Source organism: Phasianus colchicus, chromosome 6, assembly GCF_987193195.1.
Source record: "Phasianus colchicus chromosome 6, bPhaCol1.hap1.1, whole genome shotgun sequence".
Classification (NCBI taxonomy): domain Eukaryota; kingdom Metazoa; phylum Chordata; class Aves; order Galliformes; family Phasianidae; genus Phasianus; species Phasianus colchicus.
This window is the reverse complement of record NC_143441.1, coordinates 49687013-49699956: the sequence shown is the minus strand read 5'-3', so window position 1 is coordinate 49699956 and position 12944 is coordinate 49687013. Positions and strand designations below refer to the sequence as shown.

The 12944-nt window shown below is 48.2% G+C and overlaps 1 protein-coding gene across 2 annotated transcripts in view; it reads right to left on the bottom strand.

Annotated features, from left to right (window-relative positions):
* Positions 1-2728: 2728 nt before the first annotated feature.
* Positions 2729-12944, bottom strand: part of CCDC12 (coiled-coil domain containing 12) — a 33868-nt gene continuing 23652 nt past the window's right edge. For both annotated transcript variants that reach the window (XM_090143234.1, XM_031607861.2), the window contains 5 exons: positions 6114-6193; positions 4318-4379; positions 4201-4235; positions 3745-3821; positions 2729-3492 (listed from right to left, as the gene is read on the bottom strand). In XM_090143234.1, the coding sequence (XP_089999360.1) occupies positions 3413-3492; positions 3745-3821; positions 4201-4235; positions 4318-4379; positions 6114-6193 (334 nt within the window). In that variant the 3' untranslated portion in view covers positions 2729-3412. The remainder of the gene's footprint in view (positions 3493-3744; positions 3822-4200; positions 4236-4317; positions 4380-6113; positions 6194-12944) is intronic.

Below are 12944 nucleotides of genomic sequence, written 5' to 3'. Positions count from 1 at the left end.
ACCCAACCACTGCAGGCTGCTAACGTTCAGACCAGCAATGGGCTGGGAAGAGCAGCCTCCAAAAAACCCCACTCTCATGATGCTTCCCCCCAGCTCCATCTGTATTCAGGCCTTAGTCCTTTGTTTTTTATGAATATATAGAAAGATATATGGCCTATAAAATATTAAGTCGCAATTGAGATAGGCTGCTAGCAGGGAGTGCCTGGGTGGCTGAATTTCATTACATTAACAGATGTGTTCAACTCCAGCTATGGGATGCTAAGAAAGCTTTTTTTTTTTTTTTTTTTTTCTTTCAGCATCCCCAGTTCAGAAAGCCTGTTTTCCTCCAGGCCAGTCACAGGCAGATGCTGAGATGGGTGCCACTTGACTCCAAGAGCTACACTAGTCAATTTTCTGCTTTTATAGAAAGAGACCGAACTGCCACTAAAAATGAAGCAAAACTCCTGGGACTCACTTCTTTGCTTTCTTCTTCTTTAAGAAATTGGGCTCCTGAACCTCAGCCTGCAGCTATTTAATGAAATTGCTGCAAGCTGCAGCACTCCCACCCCAAAGGAGGTCAGGGTTGTGTAGTGTTCTTTTGCTGAGACAGCAGATCCCAACCAATTTGGGAAGGATTGACTGAGAACAGACGTTGTGCTCAAGCCTGAGGAAGGCAGAAGCAATGCAGTATGGCTGGATAGGCCTTCAAAGAGCTGGTATCTCCAGCAGTGGGATGAGGCCCCCGCTCCCATGGGCAAGTTTGGTGTCCATGATTCACATGGTCCAGTTGGGATCCAGCCTCTCCCTCATCTGAGCCCCATCTCCAAGCCCAGGAGCCTGGGCTTGATCCTTGCATCCTTTGAGCTGGGAATAGAAGCAGAAAGTCAAAGTGAAAATGTTTTGTCTTTTCCTAGAAGAAAAGGTTTTGAATTTTCAATTCCATTGTAATTTTCACTGAAAGCTGAAAGAGAAAACAATTCTTTGGAGAATGCTTTTGACCTGAAAAGCAGTTTTTAATTGCTTTCATTTTGTCGCAGGGGGGAAATAACTACTTCAAATGAGCTCAAGAAATACCTTTCTTCCTGAAGGGGAAGAGCAAGAAGGGCACTTTTGCCATCACGCAGTGCACAGGTTTGCCCAGAGCTTAAAAGGAATTTATACCCCTTTAAAGTCAATGAGGCAAAATTCTTCTGCTGTACAACACTGTCCCCTGTTCCTGTTTTCAGGTCCTTGGACGTGTGTTGCAAAGCATATGCCATTGGATCCTATGTACAAAATCCAGCAGCTGGAAACAGCTGGGATGCAGCGCAGCTCTGTGCACGGAGATTTGCTGACATCTACAGGGCATCTCATGGAGAAGAGGCTGTGGCTCCATGGGAGATGTGGGATCACGCTTGTTTCCTCCCCAGTGAACAACTGCACATTACAAATACATGTTGGGCATGGTAACCAATAACCACAAATACACACATATGGTGAAGCTACCATTTAACACTCATCTTGTTTATCAGCAGGGAAGGTCACAAGCATAGCAAACAGCTCTGCTTTGAGGATGGAGAAGCCATCACTGTCATAAGTTGGTGGGTTCTGTTCATTTTCAAGCAGGTCATGCTCCAAGAAGTATCACCACAAGCTCTGTCTCACACCAAGCCTGGCCCCACATCAGCATATCCACTCCCATTTTTCATAGAATTACAGAATATCCAGAGCTGGAAGGGATCCTTAAGGACCACCGAGTCCAACCTCTGGCTCCACACAGAACCATTCCAATCCCTATGTCTGAGAGCATTGTCCAAACTCTCTTTGCAGCTGTTCACCTGAGATGACTAAGCAGCACTTTCACAGTGGTGCAAACCTTCTAGGTTTTCTGGCCAGGAAGAGTCTGGGCAGAAGCATGAGAGGCATTAGCACTGTCTCCTGCCAAGAATGGGACAAAGCAATAAAATGACCTAAGAGCATCCCATGGGAACATGGTTGGGCTTTCATCCCTGATGCTCTTCCACCACAGAGCCCACAGGGAGCCCACAACCACACACCAATGTTGGAGATCACTGGGTGCCTTCTGGCCCAGGGCCGTACAGATCTCACTCCACACTCTGGGCACATTTGTCTCCTTGTTAGGCTCACTTATCCATCCATCTGGAAATGGAGAAGGGATGACCTTTGTCATGTGCAAGGGCAAGGTTTAACCCACAACAATTGTGGTACAAAATAGAATCCCTATCTCTCACAGGCTGCTGCTGCTCACTCAAGCCAGGAGCCACATTAAGGACCTCTTCCCCCAGCAGCTCTTTTCAACAGGCTTTTAAAAGCAGCAGGATGCATGCATAAACAAGGACAGCTATTTTTATCACAGGTTAATTCTTCTCTAAATATTGCCATCAAGGCTGTACGCACCAGATGTTCCACCTCAGGCAAAGAATGCTTTCCAACCAAATGCAGGACAGCTCAGGAACCCACGTTGTTGGGTACCCAACCTGCAACACGTCCAAACCCCCCACTGCCAGGAGCCAACAACATGGGGCTGGTTGTGGTGCAGAGGTGCAGGATCCACAGCACAGCTCAGACCCGGGAGTTCTAGGAGCAAAAGGTACAGCTCAGCCACCCCAAACTTATACCAACTGAAGCTGGTCCCCATCCCAGGGGCAAACAGGGAGCAGCAAATGGTCTGAAGCCACCACAAATATAAGGAAGTTGAAGTGAGATGCCTCTGCACAGAACTCTGCAAACAGACCGAGCAACAGCTTCCTCCACGGCAGGATAATTTTATTATGAAAATACCTGTTACAACAAACTTTGTCAATTATAAAACATCCAGAGGAATGGTACACATTGCACAGCCTGGAGGGTCTGGAAGCTTCAGCAAACAAAAAACACACGTTAGACTCTCAGGTTGATACTTCTCCCAACACAGAGCAGCCAACAGGTCCTGAGCACACAGCACTTCCAGGAGAGTCACTCTGTACACGCTGGGTGTGACCATGGGGGAAAGGTTCTCAAATATTGAGCAGATGTTTTCCAGACCCTGTTGTTCTCTGTAACAGTGACATCAGTTTTCTGCAGAAAGGAGCACCCTGACAAAGAGCAGGGCCCCTAGGGGATGCTGTAGGCTGTGTGAGGATCTATTAACCAAGCAAGTGAGAGGAGAGTTTCCTGATGTACGTTCTTTTGCTTCCTATGCTCCTGCCAAGTTCAAGGCAAACTGGATGTTTGTCCCACTCCCATCAACCCTCTGTAGTCCTAAAAAGTGATCTGTGAAACATGCTTCAGCCACCAGCCACAGTCTCATAGAGGGAAGCACTGCTCCTCAGATCTGCCCCTTTCCTCCAGGATTTGTGGGCCCCAGGCAAAATGCTGGTTAGCAGTGAGGCTCCTCTACCTGACAGTGATGGGATCAGTGTTGCTGGTAGAGCCTGTGCCCAGATGGAGCAAATCAGTCAGAGTCGCTTCCATCCTGCTTTGCTGACCCAACAGCTGCTGCCAACTCCTCCTCCTGCCCTTTCAAGCGCTCTCCTGCAAGTGAGAAACAGCAGTTACTTAGCAATGTGCCCTCTGTACTGGTAGAAAAGCCGAACTGAAGCCCCTATGCCTGCAAACCATTCTTCCTTATCATGCAAACCTTCCTCCTTGGGAAGGGAATGAAGCTTCACTAGCCCCTCCCTGCCCAACAGTAAAGCACTGAGCTCCCAACAAGGACTGTATGTGTGTCATCCCTCCAGGACAACTGGTGACCCCATACACCATCCCCATGGCACCACTACGCACGGATCAGTTCAGCAATGGCTCTCTGAGTCCTCTTCTCCAGCTTCTCCATTTTCTTGGCTACGTCTCGTTTTAAATCCCTAGGGAGGAAAATGATGACATCAGAACACATCCTTGACCAGTTGTGAACACAGCCATGTTGCACCTCTCCAAGCAGGAAAGAAACTCCTTTGATCTCCTATGAACATTGTGGAGCAGAGCAAAACAACACAGCTCATGGGCAAACCAACATGATGATCCTGGCACTGAAACCACCATGCTAACAAGTACCCCAAAAGGACCGGCAGAGCCACAAGATATAAACAAAGAAAGGAGAGAACATTCCCATGCCATGTGTTTCCCCCAACAGGTTTCCCATTTCTTGTACTTCTAGTCCAATTTGGACAATTTCCAGGTGATGGCAACACGCTGGTGATGCAAATATTCCCTTCCCAGGAGCAGAACTCAGCAGACACTCACCAGTCTGGCTTCCTGGGGGCCAGGTTTGTCAAATCCTAGAAAGGAAGAGAAGACATCCAGTGAGAGCTGGAAGCAACAGAGATGTGTGTCCAGCACAGAGCAGCTCTCTATACGTACCACTTCGTCGATGATGGTCTCTGGCTTAGCTGCTTCCAGCTGGTCCTTCACCTTGTCTTCCACTAGATGGAGAAACAGGATCAGCATCAGCACAGCGGGACACCAAGGGGACAAGGCATGGGGAGACCCATAAGCCCCATGGAAAGGCTTTTACAAAAGCCCAATCTGAACAGCATCACTTTAACAATACAGAACCCACATGTGAATCCACATGGGCACACACATTCCTTCACCACCCAAACTCTTCCAGAGATTTATAAAAACGATGCAAAACTAAAAATTAAACAAAATAAACAGCAGCAGGAAGTCTATTGGGTTCAAGTCCCATATTGACAAGGGCTGCATCCACCCACCACTTTGCATGTCCATAGGACTTTAAGTTGCACTTAAAGACTCACTATGATTCATTTATGAGGCCATGGTATGAAACCATGCTCCAGAAGTGACCAGGCTCCAGCCCAGCCCTTATGCAAATGACTCCAGACATTGGGGAACTAATGGCAAAGTATGCACTAAGAACAGCCTTCCATCCATCAGTTCCAGCTCTGTGCACGGTGATAGTGAGGCCACCAGGGATAGGGCACATCCATTAGGGATGAACAAAATCCTGCTCCAGCATATGCCCAATGGATAGGAAATGTGAACCCACCTTGACACTTATTTCCTGTCCTCTTCCCTGCCCCAAATGCCCAAGGTTACTCCAGACACAGGAGCAGCACTACAGCCCCAAACAAGCTGGCAGAAAACATGGGTTTTACTGGAAAGAGTCACAACTGCTGTTCCAATTCCAACCCACACACAGGGGAAGAGCTGAAGAAGTTTGAAACTTTAACAAAAGGATAAAGAAAGCACAGTGTCAGCATTCCTACCTAGCAGATCACTGCCAAAGACAGTCTTTTTATTTAGGGCATTTTTAAAGAGATATATTCCAGGAGGACTTAATATCTCAAGATCAAGAGAACTCCTACCCTTTGCCTCCCTTTGTGCAGCAGTTCAGTGCTAGGAAACAACAGACTGAACGTCCTTAGACTCATGACTAATATTTGTTTAAAGGTAATTCAAACAAAACAGCCCCAATCTCCTTGAGAATCGTGCAGTGAGAGCCTGGCTCTTCCGAGCATCTGCCCTCTCATTTGGGCTGGACTGTGTGTGCTCAGACACACACCCCACTTGTGCAATGCAGGGTGTGCAACCCCACAGGGATGATGAAGCAACGGAGCCTGCAAGCACCACTCTCACTCCCAGCATGGCTTGGGCATGCAGACACATCTCCCAGAATCTGAAGTCAACAGCTGCAACCAGAATACATCCTGGTGACTCTTCCACCTGGGGCTGGAGTTACACCCCAGGAGCACCCCAGAGGTTTCCCAGACATCTGATTTTGGAAAGGAAAGATATAATTCATTCATTTTGCAACAGGCTGGCTGGATACAGAGCACTGTGCTGTTTTATATGCCCACAGCATCACGAGTGCAGGTGGGAGGAATGCTCAGCAGTGGGAGGGGATCAGACCATAGAAACGTTTGAGTTGGAAGGGACCTTTAAAGGTCATCTAATTCAACTTCTCTGCAGCCAACAGGAACACCTATAAGCTAGATGAGATTGCTCAGAGCCCTGTCCTGCTCGATCTCGAATGTTTCCATCTCTATGGAGCTTTTTAAAGTGCACCTCTGCAGTGCGCACCTGCAAGGGGCTCTGCATGCTCTCATCCTTGCTGAGGCATCAGCACCATCGTGGGAAGTGCTGTCGTTCTGCTCTTCCCTCATTTCAACTCCCAGGCTCCCACTCTCATCTACCTGAGGCTGGCTTTGCCGGAGGCAATTTCCTCTTCTTCAGCTCCTCATCTTCAGGGTCATAGTTTCGCAGTATGAGCTCCCTGGGAAGGAAGTATAGAGTAGTGAGACATGTGCATGCCAGCCAGAGACCAGCCACAACCAGCCACAAAAATCTCAATATGGGAAAGAGGGAACAAAAAAGTATTCCTAGGTAGAAGATGTTAACTGTTCACCAGAGATGCTTCTGGTCATGCCACATCTAGGGCAAAGGAGCTGCAAGAGGAGGAATGCAGGTTTCTGTAGAGGTGATGGTGACCCAGAAGCCCCCCTAGACTGCACAAAACACAACCCTACCATTTCCTCAATGTATACACCTCCCCCGTATTCAGATACTATTTCTGCCCCTTCTAAAGGCTGTTCTTTTTACACCTGGGTCACTTCCCTGCTAGACTATATGGATGGAGAAACAACAAGGTATTTGTTTGTTTCTTTGTTGAAATATCATTTAAGGTTGGTGCCTGAGGTGACTGACATTTAACAGAGCTATTTCAGAACACACAAACGCATGGATTTAAGCTGCACACCCTACAAATTTCCACAAAGGGCAAACCTTTGTCATTTGCTCTGCCACCATACCCAGATGCAATACCTTGGTTTTCTTTCTATCTCATTCTTACCTTGCCAGGTGCTATTGTTGGGCTCTGCAGTGAAATTCATCTCATCTCAACACCTTTCCAGCATCCTGCACTGAGCAAACCCTGCTTGCCAGCTCCCTACAAGCTCCACCTACATGCAAAGGGTCTGACCCACAGAGATGGTGGGAGATGTGGCTGGATTTTATGGGTTGCTCACAGTAGTGGGTTCATGCAGCTGTGCCCTCCGCAAATTTACCATGGTTTCATAGAATCATAAAATCATTAAGGTCAGAAAAGAGCTCTCAGATCCCCCAGTCCAACCCCAGCCCACCCCTCCATGCCCACTGACCACGTCCCTCAGAGCCACATCTCCACATTCCATGCACAGCTCCAGGGATGGTGACCCCACCACCTCCATGGGCAGCCTATGCCAACGCCTGACCACACTCTTTTGGAAAAGAAATTGTTCCTAATATCCAACCTGAACTTCCCCTGGCCCAGTCATAGAATATTCTTTGTTGGGATGGACCCACAAAGACCATGAAGTGCAACATGAGTATAGTTGTTTCTCTGGTGTCAGCTTCCCAACACTTCACATTCTGTTCTCGTGGTCCCTCTGCAAGATGTAACTCAAAAATGCAACCAGCACACTAGGAAGCAGGACCAGGCAGGTTAGGACATTGCAGAAATTCCTCATGTGTCAAGCTCTAGTTGCCCAATCCTTCACACCAACGTAAGCCACAATAGCCCAGGTTTCCCCAGCACTGGTGAAAGGAAGGAGGAAGCAGTCGCCCAGTACTGTGCAGTTTTATGGGTATTTTTATGTAAAACTGCCCTGGGAGAAGGCATTTATTACATTAACCTGGATTGTCATCACTCCCCAGCATGCATGGTGGCTCTTTTTGGAAACTCTGACAGAAAGCCTAATGGTCTTCTATGATTTATAACTGCATCATTGGACAAGGAAAGAGTCACTAATGTCATCTATTTTGACTTCAGTAAGACCTTTGACTGCTGATCTGTTCTGATGGGACAAGGGGAAATGGTTTCAAACTAAGAGGAGGATTTAGATATGATATAAGGAAAGGGTTTTTATAGCAGGAGTGGTAAGGCACTGAAACAGGTTGTCCAGTGAGGTGGTGGATGCCCCGTCCCTGAAGACACTCTATGATCTTGGGTGATGGAGTGGCACACAGAAATCCTCATTATTCCTTGGTTTTACAGGCTCCAGTCAGCAGGACTGAGTTGTTAAGGAGGGATAGAAGCAGCTAACTCACCCTGGAGGCGATGGGATGTCAGGCAGTGATGTTGGCCATCTGGCCACGGGCTGCCTCCTGCTCACTGGGGAGGATTTATCATACCAAGTGACAACATCAGAGCCTGCAGAATGCAAACTTGCAACCTCTCCCACACTTTCTGCTTGTTTTAGCTCACGTATAGAAGGATTTCCTTGCAGCTGAATAGGAACCAAACACAGTCTCCCCTAAGGTCAGAGAGCCTAAAACAAAAGAGCTATGAGCTAAGCTAGCTGTTCTCAGCTCAGCAAGATGTCAGCACACCTTGAAAGGCGATATTTCGCACCCACCATTTTGCACACATTCTGGTGGCTGCTCAGCCACACCAAAGCCTCTCTGCCCAGTACTGCTCGTGCTCACTTGAGATTTATCCATGAGATTATAAAATGGGGAGGAAAAAAAGCATAATGCACAACTTGGCAACAGCAGCAGAGCAGAAGGGAAGCAGCCACACGCAGGGGTGAAGAGCAGAAGTGCTGCACCCAGATCCCCCCACACCCTCCAAGTTCCCCCTGGTGCTTTCAGATCCTTATTAAAGCCATGCCCAATTGCAAGAGCAAACAAACACAGATTGATCCCTTTAATTAAATGCACGATGCAGGAGAAGCTCTCACACCTGCCTCCAGTAATTGTTGGTACCCAGAACACCCGTGGTTGCTCCTTGGGGGTTTTGGCATGAGTGAACCCAGCAGTGCTGTGCTCCCCAGCAGCAGAAGCTGTTGCCTTGGTGTCCCCATTTCACAGTGGTCTCTCTGCCATTTTCTCTCTGCATCTCTAAAAATGAGCAGATGGATGAGGAGCTAGCAGTGCTGTACCCCTAACGATCTGAAGGAAGGAAGGCAGGGGTTAAAAATACATATTTAAGAAGACGTTGCTGGCCTTCCACAGAGTGGGTTAAATAAAGTTCAGGTGTCAGCAGTTCTTCCAGCGCTGCGTTCCACAGAGACAGCCCAGAATGCTTCTCAAATTATCAAAGTTCCCACGACAACAAAGAAAACAGAGTTAACAACAGGCTCTGTGAAGAATGAGCACACAGCAGCCAGGTTAGCAAGAACAGCTTGCAGGGTGCAACGCTCCAGCAATAATGGCTTGGCTAAGAAGGAACACAGCTCCCCACGTAGAAAACACAGCATCCTGAATCCTCATTCAGGACCAGCAAACACCAAGGTGCTGGGACAGCACAAGCTTCAGGGGAACTGCAGGGTTTGCAAAGGGAAGTGATGCACAAACCTCTCAGTGCTTCATTGAAGCCCAACAGGTTCCCTGTTTCAGAGTCAGGAATGCCTCAAATCTGCTTCCCATTATGGTTCATTGAATGGTCTGGAGCACAAGTGTGGTGGGGAGTGGCTGAGAGAGCTGAGGTTGTTCAGTGTGGAGGAGGTTCAGGGGAGGCTTCATCATTCTCTATAACTGCCTGAGAGGAGGTTGTGTGAGGTGGGGGTTGGCCTCTGCTCCCAGGTAACAGCAATAGGATGAGAGGTGATGGTCTCACATTGTGCCAGAGGAGTTCAGGGTGGATACTAGGAGCAATTTCCTCACTGAAAGAGTTGTGATGCACTGGCACAGGCTGCCCAGGGAGGTGGTAGAGTCACAATTCTCAGAGGTATTCAAGAACCATGGAGATGTGGCACGGAGGGATGTGGTCAGTGGGCATGGAGGGGTGAGCTGAGGTTGGGCTTGATAATCTCAGAGGTCTTTTCCAGCTTTAATGATACTATGATTATTCCTGGGCAGAAGGAGGGACATCAGCCTTTCTTTGAAACAGGAGTGTTGGAAGTGGCAGGGCACGCAGGGTATGTGTAGAATGCAAAGACTTATCTCAATGCAAAAGCAGGACACTCAAAACTAACTTCAAAGTTATTTCTGCTTTACCTCCTTCAGCCTCAAGGGCTTTATGGAGCAAACACTGTTTTTAACTGATAAGAGGACTTCTTCAGTCTGGCAGTGAAGCACTCGCATGCTGATGACCTGCCACTTGTGAGGATGCTTCCTCTGCTGCAACCAACCCACCATCAAAAAAGAAGCCACTGCTAACACCCAGAACCCCAAAAAGAGACTCTTCATTCTTTAGAAGCAGTTTAGGGAAGTGCTCCCATCCCCACCTTGGCTGGTTTGGGTTATTTTCTTCTGAAGTACTGGAGAAATACCATCTGGCCGGACAAATTGTTGACCTTTGACCTTCTCAAGCTGCTCCAAAGCTTTCTACTCTTTTTTGACAACTACTTCAACTTGCTTGAGACCACACAGCCTGGACAACAATTTCCATTTCGTCCTTTCAAGAGCAACCACGGCAAGAATTTCATTTAATTTCTCAGCTTCTCCAAATTCCACTTAATGCTGGGTGGTCCTAAGAAGCACTGTTTGAACATGTTGAGAAGGTACTGCTACAGAAGACACAGGTGAGGTCCCAAACCTTTGAAGAAGTGATGATTTGAGAGGCCGTCCCCTGCTCCCTGTGCCACAGCACCATCACCCTGCAGGGACACTGCAAGACTTACTGTGCAGCACTCATCCATCCTTTTTTACACTCTCCATTCCTGCAGATGGCTCTGACATCTGCTCCTTGATATATGGGAGCATCCCCTCCTGCTGCAGCCTGCCTGGGAGTTCCCTACAGCTGGGCTAGCTCATAGCAAGATCCATACATCTCCAGGCTGCCTCTTTGTGCGTGGTGACCTTTCTAGCAATCTGCAAGACAATCTGCATCTCCTCCAAGTTAGAAACCAATAAACCATTTCCACACCCCAAGCATTTGATGAAGGCTCCCTTAAACCATCCTGCAGCAGGACCGAGGCATCTCCATAGGACACAACACAGAAGTCCAAAGCTGTTGTTTGATAATGGTGTGAAGCCATTTCCTTCGTCCCTGGACTCCTTACCTGGGGCAGAAAAGGAACAAGCAACAAGCAGAGGCAGAGAGCAGTGGTTCCCACCAGCACCCACCTTGTGTGCTGCTCCTGCTCAAATAGCTGAGCGTGTTGGAGCACATCCTCCTCCTCGAGTGGCTGCTGAGAGGCACTCGAGGAATGCCAAAAAACAAGCACTTCTCTCCAAGCCCCCAACAGCTGGTTTCTCAGGACGTGCTTCTCGGGGCCGTATCTCTGGGTGTTGCAGGAAGAAAGCTGCGAAACACTTCAAATGCAGGCAGATGCCACGGGGCTGTCTGGCCTCCCACGCAGCTTTAGGAGGCACATGAGCATTTTCCAGGCAGCATATTAGTAAATATGATGAGGAGGAAACCTACACTCAAAGCTGCAGAACGGGACGCAGCACCAGGAACTTGGTGATGGGCCCTGCAGCTGGCACAAGAGCTTTGTCCACACTTTATGAGGTTTCTCCAGCTCCTTCAGCCGGTGGGAGGTCAAGAACAATCTGCCATTATTGAGACTCAAGCCACAAAGAGGTCCTGGAAGTATTTTGGGAGCACCTGGGTGATTACAGGATGCTGACATCCCTTTTGTTGGCCTCAAAACAGTGCCGAAACTCTGCAGCTCTGCACTTCCTCCTTCTCCAGCACAGAGCATGAGGTGGGAGGCTCCAGCTTCACCCCTGGCCACCTCCTGCCCTGGTTCCTGCCCTTCCCTGCTGCAGGAGAAGCACTTGATCCCTCAGTGACACAGAGTGACAACAGAACCTGACTCACCACGCAGCTTCCACATCAACCCAAGTCACAGGTTTGGCTGCTCATGCAGATTTCTATCAATAACACCACATCATCACACACGTGTCAAGCTTAGCCTACACAGACAACTGCTTTCACCCATACTCTTATTATTTTTTAATCTCTCCATACCACAAGATGCATGGAAGCTCTGCACAGTGGTTATCCACGCTCCTGCCTTGCTGCCCTGCCAGGCTAAGCCCAGAACCAAGCACACTCATTGCTGTATTTTCTTTTTTTTTAATGCCAACATTGGAAGAAAAAGCCTTAAGAACAAACAAACAAAAAAACAGGGCCATTGATCTGCCCCATTACATTCTTCCTACAGAAAGGGAGAGCCCACATTTCCCAGCCCTGCTTCCCCCTCTTCCTCCTAGCACTTCACCTCTGCAAGCAGCACTACATGGAGTTGTAATTTTAAAGGATGACAGAGCATTGAAATACCTGCAGCTTATTAACTGCAGTTTGCTGCAGCTTCATTTTTAGTTGAAGAGAAGATTTTTGGGTCCCCTCCTCTCTCTCAAAGCCCTACCCCTGGCTATTTATTGACGTTTTTAACATCCCTGATGAGCTCTGCTTGCAGAACTGTGGCTGAACTTCAAAGCTCAGAGCAGAGCAGCTCATTTTTCCTGCAGGAACCAGGCAGAAAGGCCGAAGTCCACCCACACCCTGCAACAGCCAAAGCTGATGGCAGGCTGCTCCACAGCAGGAGGCATTTCCTGGTCACTGGGTTGAGCAAAACTGGTTAAAAAAAAAAATAATAACCCAAGCTCTTAGCAATTACAGATATAAGCTCCCCTGAGAGGCAGATGAGAGATACCCGGAGCTGAAATTGCTGCAAGCAGATTGCATTTTTCACAGAGGGCCTCGTCAGCACTTGTTCCTGTGGTGGTATCTTGTAGTGTGAAAGATAAAAACAAGGAACAAAACAAAAAAAAAAAAGACAGGGCGGGTAGCTTTGAGCAGGTCAGAAAAAAAAAACAGGAAGCTGCTGAAAATTGTTTTGGTGCATTGGCAGCAAGAAAATATTCGGTTGTGCCTGTAGTGCAGGGTGTGAAGTCCAGCCCCCAAGACGGGCTCAGCCCTTCACCAACATCTCAGCTAGGTGAAAACCAGCCCTAAAGCCAAGCTGCAGAGAGGTGAAGCAGCAGGCAAAGCTGTTCCTGCCCTTAAGAAAGGCAGAAATGTCTTCCAGGTCATCTGAAGTCTACATATGGGCCACAAGACTACTTATGGGTTTCACTGGCCTTGGTTGTGTGCA